Source organism: Salarias fasciatus, chromosome 12 (genome assembly GCF_902148845.1).
Source record: "Salarias fasciatus chromosome 12, fSalaFa1.1, whole genome shotgun sequence".
Taxonomy (NCBI): domain Eukaryota; kingdom Metazoa; phylum Chordata; class Actinopteri; order Blenniiformes; family Blenniidae; genus Salarias; species Salarias fasciatus.
This window is the reverse complement of record NC_043756.1, coordinates 18,880,636-18,907,203: the sequence shown is the minus strand read 5'-3', so window position 1 is coordinate 18,907,203 and position 26,568 is coordinate 18,880,636. Positions and strand designations below refer to the sequence as shown.

General features: G+C 42.9%; 1 protein-coding gene across 1 annotated transcript; it reads left to right on the top strand.

Annotated features, from left to right (window-relative positions):
• Nucleotides 1-2,022: 2,022 nt before the first annotated feature.
• Nucleotides 2,023-26,568, top strand: hsd17b4 (hydroxysteroid (17-beta) dehydrogenase 4). Its single transcript, XM_030104551.1, has 25 exons — nt 2,023-2,155; nt 2,581-2,634; nt 4,989-5,096; nt 5,599-5,658; nt 5,805-5,826; nt 6,037-6,083; nt 6,351-6,435; nt 7,753-7,940; nt 9,504-9,595; nt 9,728-9,752; nt 9,922-10,050; nt 14,515-14,621; nt 19,981-20,093; nt 20,304-20,427; nt 20,628-20,679; nt 21,181-21,252; nt 22,352-22,455; nt 22,574-22,639; nt 23,026-23,095; nt 23,180-23,286; nt 23,829-23,915; nt 24,002-24,088; nt 24,170-24,308; nt 24,890-25,017; nt 26,018-26,568. The coding sequence occupies exons 1-25, from the start codon at nt 2,104-2,106 to the stop codon at nt 26,105-26,107; spliced, it is 2,208 nt and encodes a 735-aa protein (XP_029960411.1). The 5' UTR covers nt 2,023-2,103; the 3' UTR covers nt 26,108-26,568.

The window sequence follows — 26,568 nt, the reverse complement described above, 5'->3', positions numbered from 1 at the left end:
TTACCCTGCCACGTGACATTTCTACTCCACTGCCCCCACTCTTAATTCAGAGGTAAAATCCGACCCTTGTTAATCCCTACAACCATTTTCTCATAATTCCATCACATTACTGGAGAGAAGGATATCCACACGCACATCGACACCAGCTGACCTAAAATCTGTGTTTTTGGACTGTGGTAGGAGACAAACAATAATATGAAAATGTTATATTATTTCTAGGACGTTGTGGACAGGCACATTCATTTGCTCAGGGGAGTAATATAGGGTCACGGGGGGCCAAGGGTCTTGCTCAGGGACCCTCAGTGGTGATGTGTCTGCTTCTGATCCCAAGTGTGCTTCTTTAGCCCCTTAGGCCACCACTGCCCCATTACATAAATTTTCTAGCATTACTCACATTTCTAGGCACAGATGCATCAGTTTGGTGTGTTTCATCTCCTTGTGTCTCTGTCCAGACTGACCCATTGTCACTATGAGGATTGCTGCCAAGCAAGGCGCTGACAAGATGGAAGAAACACGGGGTGTCTTGTCTTTCCTCAGGAAAAGTTTGACATATGGTCAGAGTATGATGAAGGAGTTGAAACTGCTCACCTCGGGTTTATAGAGAGGCATGATGGTTTTCAAATGCGTGAGAGTTTTAGAATGTTTAACACTTTTGAATATCTGACAGTTATAGAACCTGTGAAAAACAGTTTTACAATGCGGGACAATGTTAGATTTTCTTGCTCTTCCAATAGTTTCTGTGCTGCCTACAAGTTCTTGTGAAAAAGATTTAAGCTGAAGTTTCACAGCAATTAAGATGGTAACTTACCAAAAAAAAAAAAAAAAAAACCTCCTTTCCCACATTTCAGTCATAGTGTATAATTATGTCTATACTGGGGCCACAGTATCATCAGGAGGATGAAAAGGGGTTAAATACTGGAATTGGTAAAACAGAAACTGGAATCTGATGCATTATCAACAGCGTTGGGCAATTTACTTTTTAAAAGTATAATAGTTACTATAGTTACTTCTTCCTAAAAGTAACTGAGTTAGCAACTGAATTAAAACATTTTAAAGTAAGTAATTATTGGGCAAAATATCTATTGCATTACTTTAAAAACATGTTTGAATCTGTCAAATAATGTAGATCATCCCTTCTTAATGGGACTTTATGATGCACGTTGAATTATTTATTGTAAAAGTGAATATATATTTAATGAAATAAATGGACACGTGACAGAATAAATTACAAACAGGAAATGCTACATTAATCTAAATTATTCAAATGTTACTGTGTGATAATATGAGATAAGATACCAATCAGATTTGATTTGTACCTGTATAATTTCTACATTTGCAAAAGAATAATAAAACACAATAGATGTATGTCAACAGATGTCTGTACTTCCATTTAAAAGCTGCCTTTGAATGATCAGGGCTCTCTATAGCTGTAGCTTTATCACAACATAATTCACTTTGCATCAATACAGTTCCTGGTTGAGGAGTTCGCAACAATGTAACATTTTAAATTGTGTTATCATTTAAAGATATGCAAATGAACAGCTATACAAATTAGCTGATGACGTCATTTAGAACGGTCCTGGCTGGGGAATTGGCAACAATGTATCATTTTAAATGACGTCATCACCTAATTTGACCTAGATATGCAAATGAGCAGCAATACAGTTTAGATGGTGTTGTCATTTAAAACTTTCCTGAGGAGTTGGCAACAATGTATCTGTTTTAAAGCAATGCAGTTTTGTTTCTTTACAAAACACAATAAAGCACATCATATTTAATTTAATTACCTCTGTGTTCTGCTGATATGCGTCGTGTTTTGGCATGACGGAGATTGCTAAATGATCGGGTGAAAAGTCGTATTATGTTACTAGGAGGCAAGTAAATGAAAAAAAGCAAAGATGCGGGCTGAAGGGTTAAAACAGCACAATGACTGCCTGTGTGCGATTGATATTACGTCATAAAACTCCTGGCTCCTGATTGGCTGCTGCTGAGGAGGTGCGCTCATAAATGCGGAAGTGTCAGAGTTAAGGTGAACAGTGACAACATCGGAGCCGCTGCTGCTTCTTCAGTCTCTCCACACGGCAGGCTGCAGAATCTCCGACCATGTCTCTGTCCTTTGAGGGAAGAGTCGTGCTCGTCACTGGGGCAGGAGGAGGTAAAGAAGAACTTTACATGGCTGTCACGTGACGATAGCTTTTGTAACATTAGCGCTTCGTGCTAACCAGCTAGTTGAGAGTTTCTGAGGTGAAAGTCTGGAAAGAAAGTGATTATAGACAGGCCACTGATATAATGCATGTCTGCGCACAGGTTTTAACATCCAGCGAATAATGCCATTGTTGAAAGACCTGCAGACCGTGCAATAAACAGCTTGGTCGACATGTTTGTCTTTGATTAGCGACATGTTTTAATGTTATCAACCTTTAGTTTAAAGCCCACCAGGTGCAAAGTGCAGCTGTTGCAGAGATTGAGAAGTGTGTGAAAGGGCGCCCGCAGCTTTATGTCAACAGTGCTCCTTTACGGCAGTGTTCACTTTACACTGATGTCCGCCTTTCTCTTCTCTCTCCTGTCTTCATTCCACAGGCCTCGGCAGAGAATATGCCCTGGCTTTTGCTGAAAGGGGAGCCTCGGTAATAGGTAAAATAAATATATCTGTCCTGAGCTCCTGTGATGTTTGAAGACAAGCGGATGCTTGGTTCAACAGCAGTGCAATGAAACACCATTTAGATGTGACCTCTGTTTTGGAAAGTTGAGCGCTTGTTTTGGAAAGTTGAGCGCTCCTTTTTGACCCTCTTGCATTTTTTAATCTCTGTTCTCCTGTATATCATGTTTATTTATTCTGTACAATAACATTCTCCCTTATTTCCAACATCATCATGTGAGGATATAACATTTTGTCAGTTATCTCATTTTTGCAACGTTGCTTCTGTTATTGTTCTTAATTATTATTAGGGGTGTCCTCAGATAGTCGACAATTCGATGATTCGTTCGAAGGGGCCTGATTCGACTGCCAATCATACAGTCGAAGCATCGAAAAAAATGTGGTTATTAAACGAGGACCATTCCATTACAGCTGTATGGGGGTGCTGAATGACTGATTTTACATAGACTTGCTTGTTTTTGTTTTTTTTCCAAATAAACATGATATAAAGCCTATTTGATATACATGTTAGCATATCAAATACACTGTGGAAAAATTTACTTAACTTGTGCTTTTATTCAATATTCTATCTATTTAGTGTTTGTGAATGAACCACCATGGTGAGTGGCACAATCCGATTTTGCGCAGAGCTCTGTCACAGAGCAGCATCTCGGTGGTGATTTTAAAAGGCTCACAATGTCGGGAAAAAAACAATAAAACAGAACTTCAGACCAAGTCAAAGATGATCCAAAAAAAGTCAAATGCAAGTTGTGTCCTTTCATATCACTCCACAACAACATGGCTTTCCACCTTAAACGGGTAAGTAGCCAGATAATTGGGCTAATAAAAGACGGTTCTGTTACTCAATTCTCATACTGCTGAGTTTTATTTCGTTTAATTGTAATATTTTAGGTTAATATATTATTTTTATTTATCTAAAAGGCTAATTCTATTTAGTGTTTGTTTTTGCATGGCTGTTGCGCTGCTAAATGGACCGACACAGCGCAATTAAGCCTATTTCATTTAATTTGAGCAGATAATGTGAGAAATTGTTTAGCCAAAAAATGTGAGCTTATCTGCAGAGATTATAGATACAAATAAATTACATGCTTTAGCCCGTTTGTTAGAAGTGGGTTTGGTTATGGTCATTTGAACTATACTTCATTTGTTTGATGTTTAGAGTTACCGACACTTTGTTTCAGTCTGTGTTTCAGTGTGTAGGAAAAAAAAGTGTTGTTTTACCTGCCTGCGCTGTTTTTTTTTTGTTTGTTTGTTTGTTTTTTAAATTCTTTTTTAGTATTACTGCAATCAGGGCCGACTGTAGGCAGAGGCGCCCCGACGCCGTGTGAGCACCGCTCTGCACTGTGCTGCGCTGCTCCGACGCCCAGTGTAGGCGCGCTTCACCCCCCCCCCCCCTTCCCCCGTTCCCCCCGTTCCGCCAAACAAGATGATGGATTCGACTATCAGTCGACTATTGTCAGGATCGGACGAATCAGATTCGACTATGGAAATTCTTAGTCGGGGACACCTCTCATCTAAACATTAATAATTGTTCATGTTTTCGCTGCTGCCTCTCCAAAATCATAATTGGCATATATTCATGTATAGCCTACCAAATTAGTTCAAATTTAGCTTCTAGCTGATGTTTGTAACAGGTCAGGTTCATGAGACCTGTTAAGGTTTTGTTTGTTGCTTTTGGCCTTCTAGTTGATTAAATACTGCGCTGGTAAACCGTCTTATCAGTATGCATGCTTCTATGTAGCTCAAGGTGAATCCAAACAATCTTGCCCCGGGCTGGTAGTTTCATTCGCATGGGCTTTTTAGTAATCTTTGTGATTATCCTTGTGATGCACAAAGCATCAGGAACTCCTAACTGTGAAACATGAGAGCATAAAAGACTTGGAGACTATCAACAGAATGACACACTGTTAAAAATGAACGGTTTGAAAGCTCCGATTGAACTGTGGGCACACAGCAAATCACTTCTCACTTGTATATAATTCTGCAGCAATGTTAATTCATTCAGATAGCCTGCATAGGGGTGTAGATAAATGTTAGTGACACTGAGGGATAATGGATTTGAATAAACTATCCCTTAAATGCCTTAAATAAATATCTCTCATAGTGACTTTTATCGGCGGCGTGTTGATTTTTACACTGTAAATGCAGCTGTCGGTGTGAACGTCCGCACGCTGCCAAACAATAACTCTGACTGCTGCCTGCCTCAAACCTGCTCTTAACTCTGACAAGGAATCAGCTTAGCCACACTCGTCTTTTAACCTAATCACTCGTGGAGAATTGCAGAACTCACCCCATTATTGCTAATCTTTTTCTTCTTGTTGCAATAAAGTGAATGACCTTGGGGCAGACACTAAAGGGGGCGGAAAGAGTTCTGCAGCCGCTGATAAGGTGGTGGAGGAGATAAGAGCGAAGGGAGGAAAGGCTGTGGCCAACTATGGTGAGAAGTTTGGACTATCTTTTGTCTTGACTCTTTGCTGACGTTATTTTCTCTGTGTGCTTTTGTTTCACACTGTGTGCCTTTAAATGTTTTGGTTTGTTTTTTTTCACATGATGGTCGACTGAAAGACTAATAATGATTTTTGTCAGTTCCACACTCTCACTAATGAGGCTTGTAGTGAGTATTGAAGACAATACAATACTCTTCTCCCTCATAGTTTCATAGAGTACAACTGCTTGGTTCCTCAGTCAAGCAGATGACTTCAAAGCATACTTTTTTTTTTTAAATCCTTTTTGATCAGAAATGGAACAGTAGTCAATAAAGACACACATAATACACATGTACTGAGAATGTGAGGGAATCTCACTAGACTTTTCTGGTGTATTCTTTTCCTGATTGCAACAGCTTTGTTACAGTACATATGTCTAACCCCAACCTGATGTTAAAAAATGTAATAAAACATAAAAATAAAGGCAACTTTGTCCTTGTTATGCAACGACAGATTCTGTAGAAGATGGAGAAAAGCTGATCCAGACTGCGCTGGACTCATTCGGCAGAATAGGTGTGTAATGTACGCTTGTGTTTATCCTGTGGTCATCGGGGCTGCTGCTTCCACCCCATCTGCAATTATTAAGCATCCTGATCAGAAGGTGTTGGTGATGTTATCACCGTGGTTCACTACATCTGACAATATGCCTTTTCTTGCAGATGTTCTTGTAAACAATGCCGGGTAAGCCATTTCACAGCAACCATCACACATATTTTACTTTTGATTTAATATTAAACTCTTTTAGAATGATCATTTTTCTTGCAGTTTCCATGTTAATATGTGTGTGTGTGTGTGTGTGGGCTGCAGTTTTCATGCAAAGCACAACCTTAAGTTTTGGCTCTCACTCTGGGAAAAAAAAACTGAAACCCTTTTGTGCTTCTCTTTGCCAAGGATACTTCGTGACCGATCATTTGCCAGGACAAGCGATTTGGACTGGGGTAATTAAATTATGTCTGATCCATACATTCACCTCGCTCTCATTAACTCATCTGTCAGTTTGTTTGGCTCGCCGTGCTGTGTGGAGAGGATATGTTTGTTTTCGGTCAACTATCTTGTGTTTGAAAAAGCAGATTGTCTGTGTGGGTGTTGGAGAATCGCACTGTAAGCTGGACCTGGTCCACGCTGTTCCGACGTAAAACAAAAGTGTGTAAGATGTGTGTGTGTGTTGGTGTTTACTGTGGTATTCGTCTTCCTCTGCACTCCAGACCTGATTCAGAGAGTTCACCTGAGAGGCTCCTTCCTGGTGACTCGAGCTGCCTGGAATCACATGAAAAACCAGAAGTTTGGCAGGTGGGAAACGTAAACGTGTCGAGCATAGAGCTACTGACGTGGGTGAAAATTGTGTCAACCTCTTATGACGTGGGTAGGATTTTTATAGATCTAGCAATCTTACAGTACCCTCGACAGACAGACTATTGTTGGACTAGAAAAGAAAGATGTATGAGAATAGCGTGCTGTGTGGCAGGAACTGGATGAGACACAAGAGAAAGTACAGCAAAAATCCACAAATTTAGTTACATTTCACTCTGTCTTACTTCACTGCTGTAATGATATTGATATCTCCAAATTAAAAGAAATCATGTTTTGGAATTTCAGGCTGATGGATTATAAGAAGTTTGAAATTATGGCTCTGCAGGATGCAGTTAAAATGCCTCTGCCTTTTTTTTTTCCTTGCATGGTGGAGCTTAATGCATTAAAGTAGCCACTGCTCAGAGGCACAGAAACGGAGCATCCAGTGGATGATACACATTGACTTGAGGCCAGAGACATTATAGCAGGTGTTACTGCAGGTAACAGGCGCTCTTCACATGGAAGCAATACAACTCTATCACATAAACTTTGACAGTTTGTAAAGTTTCACAGTTCAAAAGTTGCTTCTCGCTGAGCACAAAACGGTAGCAAATCATGCTGTTGGTTTCAAATCAAGGTTTTGCAGTAAAAATATTGAAGTTCATTGTTGAGACATCATTCCCGATTTAGCAGTGTGTTCATTTCGGTGTTTCGCTGCGCTCACAGGCGGTTTTAAAATTCAATCTCTGTGTGCAGTCACCCCAAGCAAAAGTTTGTGGTGCATTCAAAGGTAAAACCGGAGCTGAGGGAAATGAAAAGGCGTCAGCTTCACGGCAGGACTCTTGCTCACACACAATATGAGCACATGGGAGAACACACACACACACACACACACACACACAGATGCATATTTATCATCTGCATCTGGTCCCTGATGCAACATTTTCTAATCTGATGTAAAACGTGATGCACTTTTCACAGCAATAGTTGATACTCTCGAAGGGGATTGCAGTAATTTAACCGCAGACTTAAGCTCATGACTTATTGATTTTTATTGCTGTGACATGGATCACCAAATTTTACTAACATTGATGCGTTATCACTTTTGTGACTGAGATGAACTGTGTGAGGCTCTGTGCTTCAGTGTGTGTATTTCTATATAATCACACTTGTAGTAAAGCGTGTGTAAAACTTTCCTGTACATTGTCCTGCTGCTGGCATCTGCGTGTGTGTGTGCGCGCGCGCGCGTCTCCCCAGCAGTCCCCGTCACTTTGCATCAACTCTGACTTTTTTTTGCCTCGGGTCGTCTGCCGCCAGAATCATCATGACGACTTCAGCCGCCGGCATCTACGGCAACTTCGGCCAGGCCAACTACAGCGCCGCCAAGCTGGGCCTGCTGGGACTGGCCAACACCTTGGCCATAGAGGGCCGCAAGTACAACGTCTACTGCAACACCATCGCTCCCGTGGCCGGTTCCCGCCTCACCGAGACCGTCATGCCTCCAGGTACTCACCGTGGACCCACAAAACAAACCACACACACAGTTTGTCTGTATCTGTCTGGTAAGTGTGTGCACTCAGGCAGAAGCTTGTTTTCAGGGACCAAAACACTCAAATGGATTTGAACCAACCTTCTTCTCTTTTTTAAAGCACAGCTGTATAATGTAATGCCCATGTAATGTTGATTTACAAAATTCGAGGCAACAGCGCTCCCGTTTGACATGCAAATTTGTCATCTAATATTCAAAAGCCGTGTTTTCTTTGCCGTTCGAACAGCCATGATGAAATCGTGCAGCCTGTTTAAGTGCTTTAAAAGTTTTAATGTGTCAGCCTCTGATTCAAACCGGCGACTGTTGCTCCCTTGTTTTCCTTTAGGTGTTAGCTGTGCTTCCAAATGTTCTTGAGTTAGATGGTGGAATACGTTATCTCGCGTGTTTTCATTCAATACATGCGTCTCAGTTTACAGTTATTGGCGAACATTCAAAATTCCGTTCGTTCGCGACCCTAAAAAGTGAGTTATCGTGCTGTGCCTGCTGGGCGTTGAACAGGCTTGAGCAGCACCTGAAGACTGTGAATCTCTCTCCAACCCACCAAGCCGGGTCTGTGTAAACACCGCGAGCATATTGTGAACGCTCCGCGACCGCAGCGCTGTTGACGGGGGTATTAAGTGACAAATTAAAGGAATGGCTTTGCTGCCCTGCTGTGCTGGTCCACAGTAGCATCTGTCACACCGCGCCGCGCCAACTGTCTCAGGAAGGCCTTACCTTGGTAAATGACTCGCTTCCATATGCTGCCTTTCACCGACTCCCCACTTTTTTTATTTTTTTAAAGACAAACCACAAAGCTCATTTTGCTAAACAGCGGTGTGCAGCGGAGTAGACCGGCTCGTTCCTTACCGCCAGGGGACGGATATTTTCAGCACACATATGGTGCAGGGCGTTAAATGTTTAACGGTTCAGTCAGGGACTTAAAAGCTTGCGCTGTGTTTGACCTCGGACTTTATTCAGACATGTTTAAGACCATATTTGGTAAGATCCACATTTCTTGAGTGAGTTAGATGACTTAAAACTATGAATGAAGGAGGAAATAGGTGTTTTCAGCGTCGAAAATCTGAATTTCTGGCATTAATGAGTGTTGGAGAATATTTTGAAGTGTTTAAACGAGTGTCCTATAAATAACTTTTAAAGCACAAATATCAAGCTGTTTCATAAATGAAAATAAATAGGTTTTTTTTTCTTGTATTAATCTGTTTCGGTGCATATTTTCTACCAACAGTTCTGCTGATACATCTGAATTATACTAGTTGCATCAAGTGGTGCATAACACATGTGAGAAACCACTTGTTTTACATGTAAGCTGTGTTGTAGGAGGACAAATGCTCGAAGCTTGTCAAACATCTCAGGCTTTGTAAATCTCCTATTCTCTTTACGGATGAAACAAACATGCCTTCATGTAATTACACACAAGCAATCAACATTTAGTCACCCTTCAGTGCAGTTGTAGGACAGATGCAGCGCAGCAACAGTAACATGTACTCTGTCGTCTGTGTGTGTGTGTTGTTTTATTTAGACGTCGTCGCGGCTCTGAAGGCGGAGTATGTTGCGCCTTTGGTCCTCTGGCTTTGTCACGAGGATTGTCAAGAAAACGGAGGACTGTTTGAGGTATGTAGGGTGGAAAAAAACCACAATTTCTTAGTAAAACAAGTGCAGTTTGACTGTATCTCCCCTCCTGGGTCCATGAAGACTCAATGTTTGTTTAATATCTCTGTTTGCTCATGTTTCTTCTCCTCTTAGGTCGGTGCTGGCTGGATTGGTAAATGTGAGTTTTGTTTTTCTTTTTTTTTCTTTTCCTGAGGAAATGTCTGTGTGCATTTATAATATCCATTAGCCTCTGGTTCACTAGTACTGTATGCATGTGTTTGTTTTTTTCTTTTCCTCCTCTTTCACTATGCAGTGACCCCTTTATTTGTGTGTGTCCATGTGTGCAGTGCGATGGGAGCGTACTAAAGGCCACACTGTGAGACAGAAGAACAAAGCCATGTCTCCCGAGGCAGTCAGAGACCACTGGGACAAAATATGCGATTTCACTGCCGCCACCAGGCCTTCTGGTATACAAGGTCAGTGACGCAATGAGCAAACTCCCCACTCACGCACTCAGTAACCTACAAATGACATGTTCTCTCATGTTCAGTACATGTAAAGAGAGATAAATCCCATTTATTCTGTTTTTCTTGAGTTTGGACCAGTGTTCTCCTTGTGGTTTTTTAAACAACTACACCTTTTATGATATAAATATTGTTTCATAATTTTTCTTTGTGTCAGGCTAAACATGATGCATGGAGCTCACTGTGTTTTTCTCCCGCTTGGACCTCACCGGTAGCTTCTAAGTTCTGTAGTGGAGGTCTTTGATTTTTTTTTTTTCCCTTTTTTCTGCTTAGAATTCAGTTGAACTTGAAGTGAACCGCACCGGAGTTAATCAAAACGGACCCTGACTTGCTGTTCATGTGGACACGGTTCACTTGTTTCGTCCGCTCCTGGGTTCACACTTCCACAAATAGATCGCACGAACACAGTAACCGGACCAAACCTGACAAGTGCGAACACACTTTTCCAACTACATGCATCCTTACACCCAAGTTTAATGCCGCATGGTAAGAGTTAGGCTCAGGCAATTGTTCAGACTGGGGGATGTAGTGGAAAATATTTGCCTGTGATCAGTGTATCATTTTGGTTGTGGCAGGTCGCAGCCTCCCAGAAGGTGTTGAGCGTATTGTTACACCACTGCAAACTATGACCTTGAAATGGCTGCATATCAGACGATTGGATAAATAGGAATAACAAAAATTATGTAAATAATCAATTTAAATCCTGATATTAGCGTGTTCGGTCCATGATCGTGGATGTCTTCCTCAAATTACAGAAACTTTAAAGCCACAACTGACTGAACTGGAGATCAGACTAAATGCTGGAAAAAAAAAGAGTCTGAACTGATGTTTTATCAACCAGCCTTAAAGAAACAGTCATGTACAGGCAATATATTCTATGCATGCGTTTGCATGACCATGCGTGCCTTTCGGAGACACCTGTTTCCCTAATCTGCATGTCTGTGGCTTGTGGGAAGGAGAAATCTACCTACGCCCTGAAAAAATGTAACCAGAAAGGTGATTATAATAACCATTACCCAATGTTAAAGCCCATTCCCATACTTGGAATATACAACTTTGAATTTAGTTTCAAAAAGATCATCTCCTGCATTGAAGTTGTTTATGGCACTAATGAAGTTTGTAAGTGTATATTATCCATGTGTCTTTCCTAAAAGGTTTTTATTTATCTCTGCTGTGGCTGGTCGTTCATTGAGAACGTGGCTGTTTCTTCCCTGAGCAGTCGCCACACGTCTCCTGCCCGGAGATATGTTACTAAGACTGTTTTCGCACAGATTTTTTTTTCATCTTGTTTGTGGCCTGATCACACTTTCACACTTGTTTGACTCATTCTTTGTTGAGTCAGAATAATTTAAGCCGCAGATTGTTGCATATCTTGAGTTTGGCCTTTGGCTCGTCAGTAGGCGGATCTGCAGCTGCTCTCATGGAAGCGCTATCCTCCGTCTTTGAATTGAAACTTTTTTCGGTGGAACTGATCTCCGGCTTCTCAACATGGATATTAATAAATAATGCAAGCAACCCTTTGTCTCCTGTGGGTTTGCTAAGTCGAGAAGCTTTAATCACATCATGAGAGGAAGCTTTGTGGAGAACGGTGGGTCGAGCAGTGAATCGAATGGCGTCTAAAAATCACTCGGTTCAGTTTCCTCACAGGAAGGCTTAAAGCTACTTAAGATTTACTAGTTTGACAAACAGAAGTTCGAAAAGAAATGCTGTACGAAGCTTTGTCACAAATGTTTTAGCACAATCACCCTTGGCAAGCACACTGTGTGCGATTATTGGGCTGGATTGGAATTTTTATGCATAACCGTGCTTATGATGTGATGAAATGTGACTTTATTGGTCACTAATTTGATTAAAAAATAATTTGTGGGCATGTTAGTGTGTTTTTTTTTTTTTTTTTTTTGGTAAATTTTCTGTTTGTTCATTATTTTCACATTAATAGATGAGAATACACAAGCGAGATGGGAATATAACAGTTTTTCATCTAATTGCCAAGCAATTCTATGCACCAAAATTTAACAAATGATCACACCGAGACATTCAGTCAGTTCCACCTTTTGTTTCAAATTATTACACATTTTAGTGATTCAAGCTGTCACACGGTGATATAGTGGTCTGGCTTCAATGCAAGAATATCTCCCAATTGAAGTTTGGTTGAGGCCTTTTTATGTGGCGCTTATCTGAAAAGCGTTCTGTACAGGTATTCCCAATTTTGTCCCAAAACAGAAGTTTGTGCTTCACCGGTTGGGCCAAATTAACCGTGTTTCTGTTGGGATGGATTGGCAAGCTGTCCAGGGCGCAGGCTGCCTTCCCCAATAGTCCGCTGGGATCAGCTCCAGCCCTCTGCGATCTGAAGTTGGATAAAGCGCTATTGAAGAGCAATTGGCTTGTTTGCACACAAAAAGATAAGATAATGGAATCTATGTAAGTGCAGAATTGAATGCAATGACCTTGATGAACCATGCATAAGCCTGTTAAGAGTTATTGCTGTATATTATATGAAAACATTTGTATTATATTAACTTTAAAAGTCAATAATTGTTGTGAATCTTATCTGTTTTAAACCTGAAGCGGAAAGGAAAAAAAATAAAAGTCGACCTCTGGGAATGCAGGCTAATCTTTTTAATCGGTTGACAAATGCCTGTGTTTTAACGTGTTGATGTGTTGTATTGGTAGATTAGAATAAGAAGATTACAGCGTAAGTCGGTTAGTTGTTATGTCTTCTGTGCTGGCGCTTAGAGTCGCTGGTGTGATGAGCGTCTTTGGAGTGGGACCACATTTGGAGATTAACCGAGCGAAGAAATTCAGCAGGAGAGACAGAAACACACGGTCGGGGTAGTCATCATGCAGTCACACTGTCTGACAGAGACTTTGCGATGGCGAGAGAGAGAACTCAGTCTTCAGCCCGATGAGTCCTTGTTCACTATCGGCTCATCTGTATTTACAGTGAGTTTGGGACCAACAGAGAGAGAGGACCAGATGGTGTTAGAGATCAGAGGCAAGAAGCCGCGGCGGAAAAAAAAAAAAAAAAAAACGATGCCAAGTGTGAACAAGTGCAGCTCGGCTCCAGAAAGGTCTCACGCGAAGAAATCGGGTGGTAGATGTTTATTATTACTTCCCGCCGCCTCCTCCAGCCTCCATGCGCTCGCTGTTGCATTGGAAGAGAGAGCGACGGCGTTAGCGTTAACTGTATGGGGGCGGCGCTCCCACGGGGTGCTTGCTGGTCTCATTAGCATGGCTTTGTAGTGCCTCCTCATTTGTAGCTTATTACAGAGACCTGTTGCCGTCTCTGGCGTGCAGCTGCCTGCCGCAAAGTGACGGTAATGAGTGGTCGTGGTCGGATCCTGTTGCTCACTTGTCCCCGCCGTCTTTCTTGGTACGTGCTGGATGACTCTGTAGAGGCGTCCGCTTCTTGTGTTACCTGGATGAAGATATTTATGGTCTATTTTTAGGCTGTCTTTAGACAAACTGGAGTTTTATGTATGTAAACAGAAATAAACAGCTGTGGTCGGTTCTGAACGCACATGTATCTCACATCGGTTTGTCAATATTTCCACTGGATTATCTTGAGTTAAATTTTAATGTTTTTTTTTTTTTCTGGAGCCGTCATAACTGGAAAAAGCTTAACTGTTCTTGAACCCTGCAAGAACAACAAGTCAGTAAAATGGAACTCAGTCTTTTACAGCCATAAAGAAACCTTAATGTCGTTATAATTTAAGATGAAGGCAGTCACATTGCTGTTAAAGTATCAGAGCATGGGATCATAGTTTAATCTCGGCAATAAAAATCTAGCTCAAGTAACACTTTATATCAAATCAAACCATCGACTCTCAGTAACGTGACATTTAAACAACCATTCATAAGATAAGAAATGCAACTGTTGCAATGACTTCAATCTAAATTTTGAATTGATACACTCGGTTTGAATCTGACATTTGGAGATATTAAATCTGATTCAATTCAATATCTTAGAGCCAAATGACAAGATTGATGCGTTTCATGCTCGTATTTAAAATTGGCTTCTGATGAGCCGAAGTATCCTTTAAATATCAGAGGGAAAATTATTGTTTCTACAGATGAAATGTCATAATTAGTCCTCTGGCTCTTCACAAAAATACTAACAAGAGTTTTTTTTTTTTTTTTATTTTCCTCTGTGAGGAATTCAGTTCTCTGCGCTGCGGGTCGCTAATGAGGTCTGATTGTAGTGTTGGCTCCACTTTTATCATCAAATGAGATGTGTGAGAATATCAGAGTATTGAAGGGGGAAGTCGGCACGAACAGGCCCCCGTTAGCTGGCGAACTCGGTGCCTGCTTGACTCGAGGCTCGAGCTGCCTGTCACTAACGTGACCTGTAGCTCCATCGATTCAAAGGCGCAGAATAATTCCAGCTTCTGTTTCATCTCTCCCTCTCGTGCTCAGAGTCTCTGCAGTCGATCATGACTGTGCTGTCCCAGGTGGAGTCGGATGAAGTCGGTGCAAATCCAACCGCGTCTGCGGCCGCCACGGGAGGATCAGCCATAAATCCTGTGAGTACTGATGGCAATTTCTACATTTTTAGGATTAACCGTGAGAATATTTGCACATTATAAAGAGTTTAAAATCAGACTTTAGTTAATGAAAAAAAGGTCTATTTTTCGTCACATTTTTCTTCATTTCGTGGCGTCTGTAACGGCTGGCTGGTGACGACTCCTGAAAGCTCGGAGCTGTGAACTCCGGCTGTTTCAAACACGGCGACTCATGACTCTTTCATGCCAACGCACCGTAATAACCTCCCGAGCAAACCTCCCACAACCTACAGGACTACACCGATGCCTCCTGTAAATATGAAACGGCGACACATCAAGCAAGCGCTGGGACTAGCGTTCCAGAGAACGCTGCTCCGGCGGCTCCCTGGGTAGACGCCCCTTCGCTTTGCTCCGTTTCCCACCAGCGAGTCGCAGCAAGTGAACTAGTTAGCAGCTCACATATGGCTGATCTGCCTAAATAAAACATGGAGTCACAAGTAGAATTACATCACATGAAACGGTTATCCTGAGAAGACTGCCACCGTCTTCTGTGAAGCCGCTGCAGTCGGGTCGCTCCTCCAGATATTTGTAAACAGACTCCCACGGACGACCGACGACGGTCTGGTATATCGGGTTGTTGTTGCAAAGCAAACCTTTGAATCGCACGGCTCAGAAAATGAAAGTTTATTGAGGGGGAATGGATTGTTTGCAGACTGCTGAAATATGGATTGGCTTCTCTTACGACTTTCTGATAATTGCCTGAAAAAATATCACTAAGCGCTGGATTGATGTCTAAATGAAGCACGGTGGGGGAGTTCTGATTGAGCATGATTACACTGCTCTGTAAAACCACAAACTTAAGCCGTCATTAGAAAATTAGAAGATATGAAAATGCTTCAATGTTCAAGCTTGCTTGTAATTTACCTCCTGTGTTACAATCTTGTTTTAATAACCACGAATAATTAAAATACACATTCATGCTAAGGAAAATCTCAAATGTTTGATAGCACAGATGTGTGTATATAATGCATGCTGCAGGATAACATGTATCGGTGTGCAGATGCATAAAACAACTTTTACCGCTCTGGCTTTTCACTTTCCTGGGAGACATTTCCTCCCGCTAACCTGCTTCCATGATATCATGCTTCAGTACCTGAAATGTTAAATGATGTACGCTCTCTGCCGGTTCAGTGTCCTCTCCTCTCCTCTCTGTTTGTGTGTGTATTTGTGTGTGTATATGTGTGTGTGTGTTCCTGGATGGGAGATTTAGAGCAGTCGCACTGTAGCCTCCAGACAAACATCACCATTGTGTCCTCGGCTGACTCCACTTTGTGGCCTCTGTGTGTGTGTGTGTCTGTGTGTTTATGTGCACAGCTTTGTGGACATTTGGGACACACACACACACACACACACACACACACACACACACACACACACACACACACACACACACAGTTGAGTGGCGTTCTGTCCTCGTCCTTGCTGTGGTATGCGGTGCATGGTATTGCTTCAGTTTTGGCCCGCTCTGCCTCTGCGCCTGTGTTTATGTGGCGTCTTGCTCCTCCCAGTGAAAAACTTCCCGACATGCCCTTAAAGGAGTTTCACTTCATAGAGTGAAGCTGAAATGTCACACACAACACTCATTTTGAGATTTCACTCGTTGCATCAACACGTCTTTACAGAAATCAATGCGTGAAGGAACTTGGTATCTTTAATAAAAGCAGGCTTTACTGCTGGATTGAAGTTCACCTAATAATAAATGGATCGCTGAGAGCAAAGCTTCACTGTATTCTTATTCAAATAGAGAAGTATAAAGGTGCCGGCAGGTTGGCGTGTATCAATTTATTGCCATGTGTTTGTATCATTTAGAAATCCACTTGCCATTTATATTTATTTCATGTTGTATCAACAACAGGAATGGTTTTCCTTTTCAGAACAAATATTAGAAACTGACATTTTATGGCAGTAATAAAATGCACAATGTGGTGTAAAGTCTGTCTGGAGACCTTGTGATCCAATACTTGGAATGAAACCAGTCGTAAAGTCAAATGTTAGAATTTAGTCCAGCATTTTCCCCTCAGATTTTTCACTCAATTGTAACTAAGATGCCTTGACTTGTTGAGATATTGGGGTTGTGGGATTGTCAGATGTGGGATAAGTGACTAATAACACTTAGTAACTAGCTGTTCTTTAATATTACTGTCTATTCTTGACTATGCATGTTAATAAGCGTGACATGCAGTTCAGTTTAGTTGTTTTTTTGTTCCTGTGGCTGGATGTTCTTATTGTTGAAGTCACTGATTGCACTGTAATGACTAACACTCCTGCAGTGCTCTATTGTTCAGTTTTTGGATAGCTTTTGTATTTTCTAAATACTTTATCTTTGCATGTTAACATATTGTCGTCCCACTACCCTGAAAGACGTCGTGCGTGCGCGTACAGAGAGCTTGGATATCTCGGCTGAGCCCAGATTCACATTGTGCTTGCAGTGATTCACACTCATTCCCAACGATGCTCGTCTTTCCAGGTGAACCATGTTGAGTCTGGTCAATTTAATAAGTTTATTTTTCCTGATATGAGTGAATTATGGCCACTGTTATTATAGAGTGAAAAGAAATCCACATATTACATAAACATGAACAGAATCTCCTTAAGTGATTATTAGAAATCACATCTCCATCGCAGTGCAGTGCTTACATTTGGATATCACATTTAATGCATGAATTTAAAGTTGAATTAATTTTTTATGTGTGTATACATTACTGCATGTGCAAAGCACACAGAGAGGTGGTTATTTCAGAACCGCCATGACAAAATCTGCCCAGTTTTGGCACATTTGTGAACTCTCACTCTTGGAAAACAAAAAAGAAAAGCAGCTGTATTGTGGCGGTTAAAGTTTCAGCTCGGTGTGATTACACGGTGATCTCTATTCTGCGGACACGTTATCTGAGGACAGCCCGAGGGAACGTCTTCCAGTTCAGCACCAGTGTTCATGTGTGCTCGGTCATAAACTGATAAGAGCTCGTCGGACTATATGTAAGGCCTCCGAAGCATAATGTTGCCACTTAATACATTAACTTACATTCCTAATTGCATCAAATAGAATTATTTTAATCGTTTTGAATGTAAGGCAGACTGGGAGTGACGGGAGGGAGCTGGATAATATATGACGGTAACTCATCCGCCAACACAACACCAGCAGGACGCCCAAACGCGGGACTCGTTTATAACTCCAACTTAATTATCATCCTCTGTTTCCTCGTCTCTTTAAGTGACTAACTGCCTCCCACCTACACACACACACACACCACCACAGAGGTTTCGCTCCGCACACGGCGCTTTAATCTCCGTGTCCATATATGAGAGCATTTATTATTAAGTCCTCACTAAAGGGATGGGTTATGGAAACACAATATCTCCCTGGCTTGTATTTAAATGCAGTTTTAATTAAAATACGCCACCAGGGACCCGGCTTTATGGTGATTTCCGACCGGCTGAGAGTTGGTGTTTCACAGAGAGTGAATCACGCCGTTTGGCCAGGCAGCGTTGTTCTGAGCGGCCTCAGCACGGCGCTTGTTAGGATGAAAAACGAGCCACTGCGGGACTGCTGCAGCCGTCACGCTGCCACAGACGCACGCTCGTGTCGGACTCTGCGGGGCGTCCTCTCAATAGGCCGTCGCTCGGGTGCTGTAATACTAGGAAACGTGAAGGATCCAGCCGAACTGCAGCCTTTCTGGCATTTTCCAGCTTTATTTTCTTTAGTCTTTTGATATAATAATATAGCTTTTGCAGTCAAGCTGAACTGCCACTGAAGCCGACAGTGGTTTTTAAGCATTTCTTTTTATAGTTTTGACAGTGAGTGTAGTCAGGGGCGACGGTAGAAAATCATGAATACTTATTGTTATAGTTGTATTTTTAACCTAAGTAGGAGTGAAATTGCATGCTTGGAAAAATACGACTATATCTGCTTTTTCTTTTAACATCATAGTTTATTAAGGACTGCCCACAATTTGGAGTGATATTCTCTGGTTCTCCATCTCTCTTTTTTTTTTGCCTCCCTTTGTTTAATGCTTCAAGTGATTTCTCCAAATTCAGTCCAAAAGTCATGTTGACCCCAAAAATGGCTGCTTGTCAGCAGCAGAGAGCCAGACACGTGTTTCAGTTTTAGTTTTCAGTGGAATATTCGCTATCGGACATGAACATGTTGGGTATTAATGGACAAAAGACAAAGATTAAGCTCCGTCAGTCTTGACTTCCAGTGTTTTGAAGACTTGAAGTTAATGTCTTTTTATTCGCCTTGAGTATTCACTTGAGAACCAGTTGAAGCTTGCATTTTTTGTGAATTCAGTTGGAGAGTCAGAATTTAATGTCAGTTCAGCATTGCTTGTGATCACTGCAGTGGTTCAGTGCAGATCCTCTGGCTTCTCCTCAACAGGAGTGCAACCACAACCTGATCGGGGTTCAGGTTCTGGCCGCCGCTCAGGATCAGGATCTGTAGTAAAATTGTGCTGATCACAGTGAACTGTTGATTCCTCCCAGCTCCAGATCCCACAGGTCCGAACACCAACGACTGCTGCCAGTGACTGGTGGAGTCCAGTGTTGTGCTCAGCGCCAACTCTGAGCAGATGAGAAGAAAAACAGCTTTCTCATACAATGTTTTCCAAACGCATGCAATATATTTCTTCTCTCTTACATCCTTTTATACAGAATGAGTGAAATGTTAATATTACCAATCCTTTAAACAACAGTCACATGCCAGCGTCAACATGAAATGAGCTTCAGCTCCTGTGCTAATTTCTCATTTTGATAGTCGTCATTAAATTTTAATGTAAATGGTTTTTTTTTTTTTTTTTTGCTTTCAAATTGAGTGTTATTGGATCAAGAGTACATCGTTCAGATGAGTAAGCGGTTTCATTTTGCCAAAGGAAGTTGATAAAGTCTTTTTTTTTTTTTTTTTTTTAAACTGACTCAAAGTGTGAAGTTAAATATTAATGGAGTGTTGAGATGCGGGGGTTTGAGCTCCTGCCTGGCAGTGACATTTCCAGTCACTGTGAGGAGTTTGCATGTTTCTCCTGTGCACATGTAGGTGTTTTTCTTACGTCCTCTCCGTGACATTATTTTGAAATCTAAATAAAGCAGAGATTTGTCATGAAATCGTAAAGCTTTTTTTCTTTAAATACATAATAAATTGTGTTTAGCTGTTTTTTTTTTTTCTCCCTGTTCATCTTGATCTCTTTTCATTCCTGTTTTCTCTCAAGCACCGACCCACATTGACAACACTTTATTAAACTATTTATGGGCTGTTTCCAGGATTTTATCTAAACATCACAGTGTATTGTTATGTGCAGTGATCCGTTTTCATTTTCCCTGTGACTCTCAGGCGCTGGCAGTGGGTCAGAAAGTGTCGACGTCTCTGTTCACCTTCAACCACACGCAGTGCATTCTCTACGCGTTGGGCGTCGGCATGTCCACGAAGGACCCGGACCACCTACGGTGTGTATCTGTGTGTTCGTACCTCTAAACCGAACGGTGACAGTAAACGAAATATAATCGCTGCCTCGTTCTTCACTTTGACCTGCTCGGAGATAAAATGCTGGAGTCTCTCCACCCTGGCCTCTGCGGCCATCTGTGCTGTTATTTTTATTCGTCTTGGTCTGTAAAGCTCTCCCCACGTGCTTCAGTAATGCTCACACTCCGATGTAGGTTCCTGTATGAAAACCATCCGGACTTCGGCTGCCTCCCCACCTTCGGGGTCATCGCCTCCCAGGCCGTCCTGATGGAGGGCGGCCTCTCCTCGGTGCCGGGGCTCGGAATAGATTTCACCCAGGTTAGAGAGCAGACATGAACTCTGATGACTTTCACATTTTCACGTTTGTACATATGTTAATGCATATTTGCATCCATATGGTGTATTTCACAGAGAAGCGACTTAGCGGCACACACACGCACACACATGTTGGCGAGCTAATGAGGCTTTAAGGCTTTAATTGGGATGCTCATCACATCTGTTGTGATGTTTTGCGTCAGGTGCTGCATGGGGAGCAATATCTGGAGCTCTACAAGCCTCTGCCAACCTCAGGTATGTCCTCCAGACCTCCAGCCTGTTTGAATTTAGCAGATACCTTCATGCTGGGTCAGTCTTAATTGCTAAATGTACATTTCACTCACGCCAGGTGAGAAGCTCAGTGTGTGAAAGTTGCAGATGGCTTTTCTCCGGACATGTGGACCCAGCTTGGGTCATTCGCTTGATTTATATTCAGGTTCATGGTTTTTTTTTTCCCCCAACATAAATTCCTGACAGTCTGTCAGAACACTGAGAGGGTCACTGCATGAACTCTGTGCCGTTTGTGAAGAGATTTCAGAGACTGCAGCAGCCATTTGCATATGATCTGCAGCATTTTGAAGAGATCTTCGTCCCACTGCGACTCTCATTAGAAATATAAAACACAACAGCAGGCAGCTCCTGAGAGTTGTGGAAAAAAACATCAGAATTACAAGTGCTTTAAAATGAACATATGGATTTTTCGCAGTCAGGGAGACTCTGTGCTGAAACTAAACTGGTTTTTACTTTTCTGCTCAGGCACACTCAGGTCTGAGGCCACGGTGGCCGATGTGTTGGACAAAGGGTCTGGAGCCGTCCTCCTCTTGGATGGTGAGGGTTTTTAATTTTTAATTTTTTTAAGACTCTTCAAAGTTCAGAAGTTCCATCATTCTTCTTCAACTTCTGAGGTTCATTTCATTTGTATTCATCACTTTAATGTGTCTTTTCCTGAAAGTTGCCTCTCAGTCTGAATTAATACAAGTTAATTTCCAGTCTGTGTCTGCGGGGACTGAAGTAATGGACTGAGAACGGCTCGTATTTTTGTTTGACAATTCCACGGAGATGGATGATATTAGAAGCACTCTGATCTATAATTAATCCAACTTAAAACAAATAACGTGGGACCTGAGCTTCCCTGAGCACTCGGCAGATGGGACTTCTATGAAATTTCCTTTTGCTCTAAACCACTTCTGTTGAAGCGAAGATGAAGTTATTTCTGGGGACGGATATCGCCTCACATGATCGACCTCCTGAAGCGAGTGCGTTCGTCGTCATGCTGCCCAGTGAAACTTAACCAGCTGGTAGATTCACTGTGAAGACATCCTGATTCACCTTTTTCTCTATCTGTCCACACCGTGACTGTTTGGTCTTATTAGTTTTTAGCTTCATTTTATTCTCACTGCTGGCTGTTGTTGTTGGACTGCACTCTGAAACACCACGAGACAAACGCTCTCCAAGTTCATTTATTATAAAACAAAGATGAATCTTCTGTATTTAAACCGGTAGGACGGGCTGGATTTATTCAGTCAGCAGAGCACAGTTTGATGCACCTCAGTGGGAAAAAAACAACCTGTAACTCACCTAAAGATTTGTTTTGTTTTCTGCTGAATAGAAACACGTGAGGAGTCAAACTGACTAATTCCATTGAAACACACATTTTTAGATCAGTTTTTTTGGAAGCGCAGCAGAAAAACCTTTGAGCCGGACTGTATGAGTTGGGAGCTCATCTTCAAACACGTCTCTTATATTTGATTGCGGTCAACAATTATTAACCCATGAAATGGAGGGGAACATTTCACTGCGTGTGGAAGATTTTTATGACTTCCTGGGAGTTGGTGTTGTATACATGCATTTGTAAACTGTTTTGCATGCGAGACCACACACTCGTGTGTGTAAATAGTCACAGGTTTGCTCCTCTGACGCCTCGCAGTGAACACCTACAACGGGGACGAGCTGCTGTGTTTCAACCAGTTCTCGGTGTTTGTGGTGGGAGCCGGAGGCTTCGGGGGGAAGAGGACTTCAGACAGAGTCAAAGTAGGTTTTCCCCCCAATCTGAGGTGTATTTCCAAACTGCACAAGAATAGAACGTCATTACTGAACGTTGCCTCGCATTCAGTGGAGGGAAAAAATAAAAGTGTTCTCCTCCCTGCAGGCTGCAGTGCCGCCTCCTAATCGGGCGCCAGATGCCGTAGTGATTGATTCAACCACAAGAGACCAGGTGAGCGAGTGTCTGTGGGTTTTGGTTGAGAATAAATCAGAAACGTTGATGGTTTTAAAGCAGGATGTGTTGATTCCTGCCTCGGAGGGGGACTAAGTATAGGACAAATGGTGAAGGTGCAGCTGAGCAAGAATGAAGAAATGCTGACTGAGTGATGCAGCAAAAAATGGAAAAGAGGAATTTAAATTTAAGAGGAAAAAAAAAAAAAAGTCCCCGAAGCAATTTAAATGACTGCAGCTGCATCACTTCAAAGACATTCTTATTTTAGGTATCTCTTCTATTGCCTTCATAATAATTTAATTTCATCCCACATCTGTGTAAGAAGGTTGGGAAGTTTATGAATTAGATATAGAGCTAAACAATGTCTGTTTCCCCCGCGGTCACAGGCTGCCTTGTACCGTCTGAGCGGAGACTGGAACCCGCTTCACATAGACCCCAGCTTTGCCGCCATGGGAGGTCAGAGTTCACGCATCCTCCACGAGCGCCGGAGCCGGAGCTCGCTTCCGTCTCACTCACGCTCCAACGTCTGTCTCTGCTCAGGCTTCAAGCAGCCCATCCTGCACGGCCTGTGCTCCTTCGGCTTCGCCGCCAGACACGTCCTCAAGCAGTTCGCAGGCAACGACCCCTCCAGATTCAAGGCCATCAAGGTGAGCGGCTCCCGCGATTTAAAGCTTCCTGGAGGCTTCATGAAGGCCCCACTTCAGAGGATTTACCAGGTTCATCAGTTATGTGTAGCAGACAGGCCTGCTCCCTCAGTCTGAGGCATCTTTCAGTCTTAAATGTCTCATTTTGATTGAATCAAAAATCAAGGTAACCTTAAATTAAGGCTTTTGGATGCTCTGATTTATGTCTCAATCCAGGTAATCAGGAATATTTGGAGAAGAAGAAGAATAATCCTAGTCTCATTTCAGTTCTTTTTTTTTTGATATTGGTATCACAGAAATCCACAGTGAATCCTGTGGATTCAGTGAAGCAGCGGATCGACTGACAGAGAAACGATCTCAGACGATCCATTTCTCTCGAGCGATAAGTTACTTCCAGGGATGAATGAACCATTTTGATGTTGAGTTAATGCATAATAAAGACGCGTGTTACATTATGCATGAACTCGTCCTATAGATTTATTGAACAGATCTCCAGGAGTTCTGGTGGATAAATGCTCTCTCTAATCCCCGTCTTTGTCGTTCAGGCTCGCTTCGCCAAGCCGGTGTTGCCGGGTCAGTCGCTGCAGACCGAGATGTGGAAGGAAGGAAACAGAGTCCACCTGCAGTGCAAAGTGAGCGTCCGTTGCAGTGGAAGTGCTCCGTCCTCTCCTCCTCTCTGCTTCTGAATGGTTCGGTCGTGCCGTTTCTCGCCCCCCAGGTGAAGGAGACGGACGTCGTCGTGCTCGCCGGAGCCTACGTGGATTTACACGGCGAATCCGACGCGCCTCTGGAGAATCTCCCCCAGGTAATTGGCTCTGAAAATACCTGACAGAGCGATGTCTGTCCTCATGCAGTTAAAGCAGCCGTGTGATGTGTGTGTGCGCAGGGAGGCGGCCTGCAGAGCGAGCTGGTGTTCGCAGAGATCGGGCGCCGTATTGAAAGCTTGGGCTCCGAGCTGGTCAGAAAGGTGAACGCCGTGTTCGGCTGGGAGATCACCAAAGACGGCAAGACCGCGGCACAGTGGAGTAAGTGTGCAAATACAGACAGCATGGCGGGAAAAATCCAGGCTATCTTTACCACAACAAGACGGACGGTATTGCTCTGATTCCATAAACAAACACATTTCTAAGAAGAAGAAGAAAAAAAAAAGAAGATTCAGAAGATAAAGAATAAAAACTGCTTCAGAGCAAAGGAAAGTTGTGGTTTGTGCAGCGTAGAACCTCTCACAACGCTCAACATCTATATTTTATAATTCAGACTGTAACCTGCTGCATTTGCCTTTGGAAAACTCGAGGCTGGAAAAGATGATTCATTTATAAAAATACATTTTTTTTAAACCATAAACAGACTCTTTAGAAATCAAATATCACTAAAACTACAAAACCTGTTGGAAAAGTCACGACTTCCTCACATTTTAGTGCCTGAATCTCTCTGCGGCGATTCTCTGTTTCATTATAGCAGCTGCAGCATCACTGGGCGGCTTTAGGAGCAGTTTACAGGGTTGAATGGAGGTTGTCTGTGTTTATAAAACGGACTTACGGCTTGTAACAGAAAAATGAAAAGAGTGTGGAGTTGGTGATTTCTTGTGGTTGCCGCCCTCCTCCAGCCATCGACCTGAAGAGCGGCAGCGGCTCTCTGCACAGAGGAGCCGGCGGCGGAAAGGCCGACGTGACCTTCACGGTGTCGGACCAGGACTTCATGGAGGTGGTTCAGGGGAAGCTCAACCCTCAGAAGGTGAGGAAAGAGACCGAGATCATAAACATCACTCGCCTTTTAAACTGCGGAGACGACCTCCGCAGCATTAAGACAAGGCTCCGGACTGGCACAGCCTCCTTCATGACACTGGGATTGATCGGGACTGAATGGGTCTGTCATGTCACGCTGTAAAGCAATTAACCTTTCCTTTGAAAACATGTTTTTCTGAAAACCTGCCAAAAAAACGTTAATAAAAACGCCACTCGGTCGGAAAAGGCGTCTTCACATGATGAATCCCGCCATCAGCGCGAGGTTAACGTCGCCTGGTGAACACAGTAATTAAAGCTAAAGTGCCTTTGAGGGGCCGTTCGGGCTGTAATGACTCCCCGCTTGATCTCGTCACGTCACATAAAAGATGGGGAGCGACGATCCATCAGGCCCGGTCCAGAAAGCACTCAGGCCCGCTAATCAATGGCCGCCGCCTGTTATGTCTGTAGCATCTCATCTGTCAGCGGCGGCGGCCGTCGTCGCGCTGGATTTATTCGCTTCCCGGAGCGCCCGGTATTGATCCGGAGGGGTCGGTGCGCGCGCTGCTGGTGATCCCCGAGGGCGGGGTCTTCTCCCGTCCCCGCCATGATGAAAGCAGCTGCCGGGGGGAAGATTAGTCGGAGGGGTTGAAAAGGCCGCGGCCGGCTTGTCATCGAGGGTCACTGCATGCGTCGTCGTCACGCCATCGATTTTTTTTAGAGGAGCGGAGCCGCGAACGCCGCCGGTGCCTCAGCTCGGTGAACAGACTTCACGGAACCTCATGAATATGAATGTCTGTCATTTGTTCTGCTGCCAGAACTTCTCTGGGTTCCGTCGTTTCTTCTTCGTTGGTATGAAGCGTTCGCTGCAGGCGTCTTGGCCCTCCATCACTTAAAAACACAAGAACCAGCAAAGCGGCGCTGGAACGGAGTCATCCTGCTTTCTTTAGGGGGAAAATAGAAAACACTCAATGTCTTTGTTTTTGTTGTTGTGTTTTTTTTTTTTTTTCTAGGCCTTTTTCTCTGGCAAGCTGAAGATCCGAGGGAACATCATGCTGAGTCAGAAGCTGGAGGTCATCCTGAAGGACTACGCCAAGCTGTGAGCTCCTCAGCCAACCAATCGGACGACTCCAGGAGCTAATCGACCCGTCAGCCCTCATCTGTCCACTTCTCCGCTCCTCAGTCCCCTGTATGTGTGTGTGTGTGTGTCTCTGTGTGTACACTTAGACTCTTTCCATCCAAAAAATGCAGAGTAAATAAAGCTCCTGAATGAATGAACTGTAATCTTTAGACTCCAAACGGGAAGTTTTTCAGTCACGAGACTAAATCATTTCCATTAATCCTGCTAAAGCCGTTTATCTGGATCAAGACGAGTTTAAATATGAAACAACTTCTCGGCCCGACTGTTAGATGACTAACCCACCAATCAGAAACAGTTTTATGTGTCTGATACTGTAATCGACCCAGAGCTGTCATTAAAACCGATTATTCAAGTTGTGAAAATAACATTTTTTGATAATGATGAAATTCTAATACTCTTTCTGAAAATAAAGTAATTGAGAAA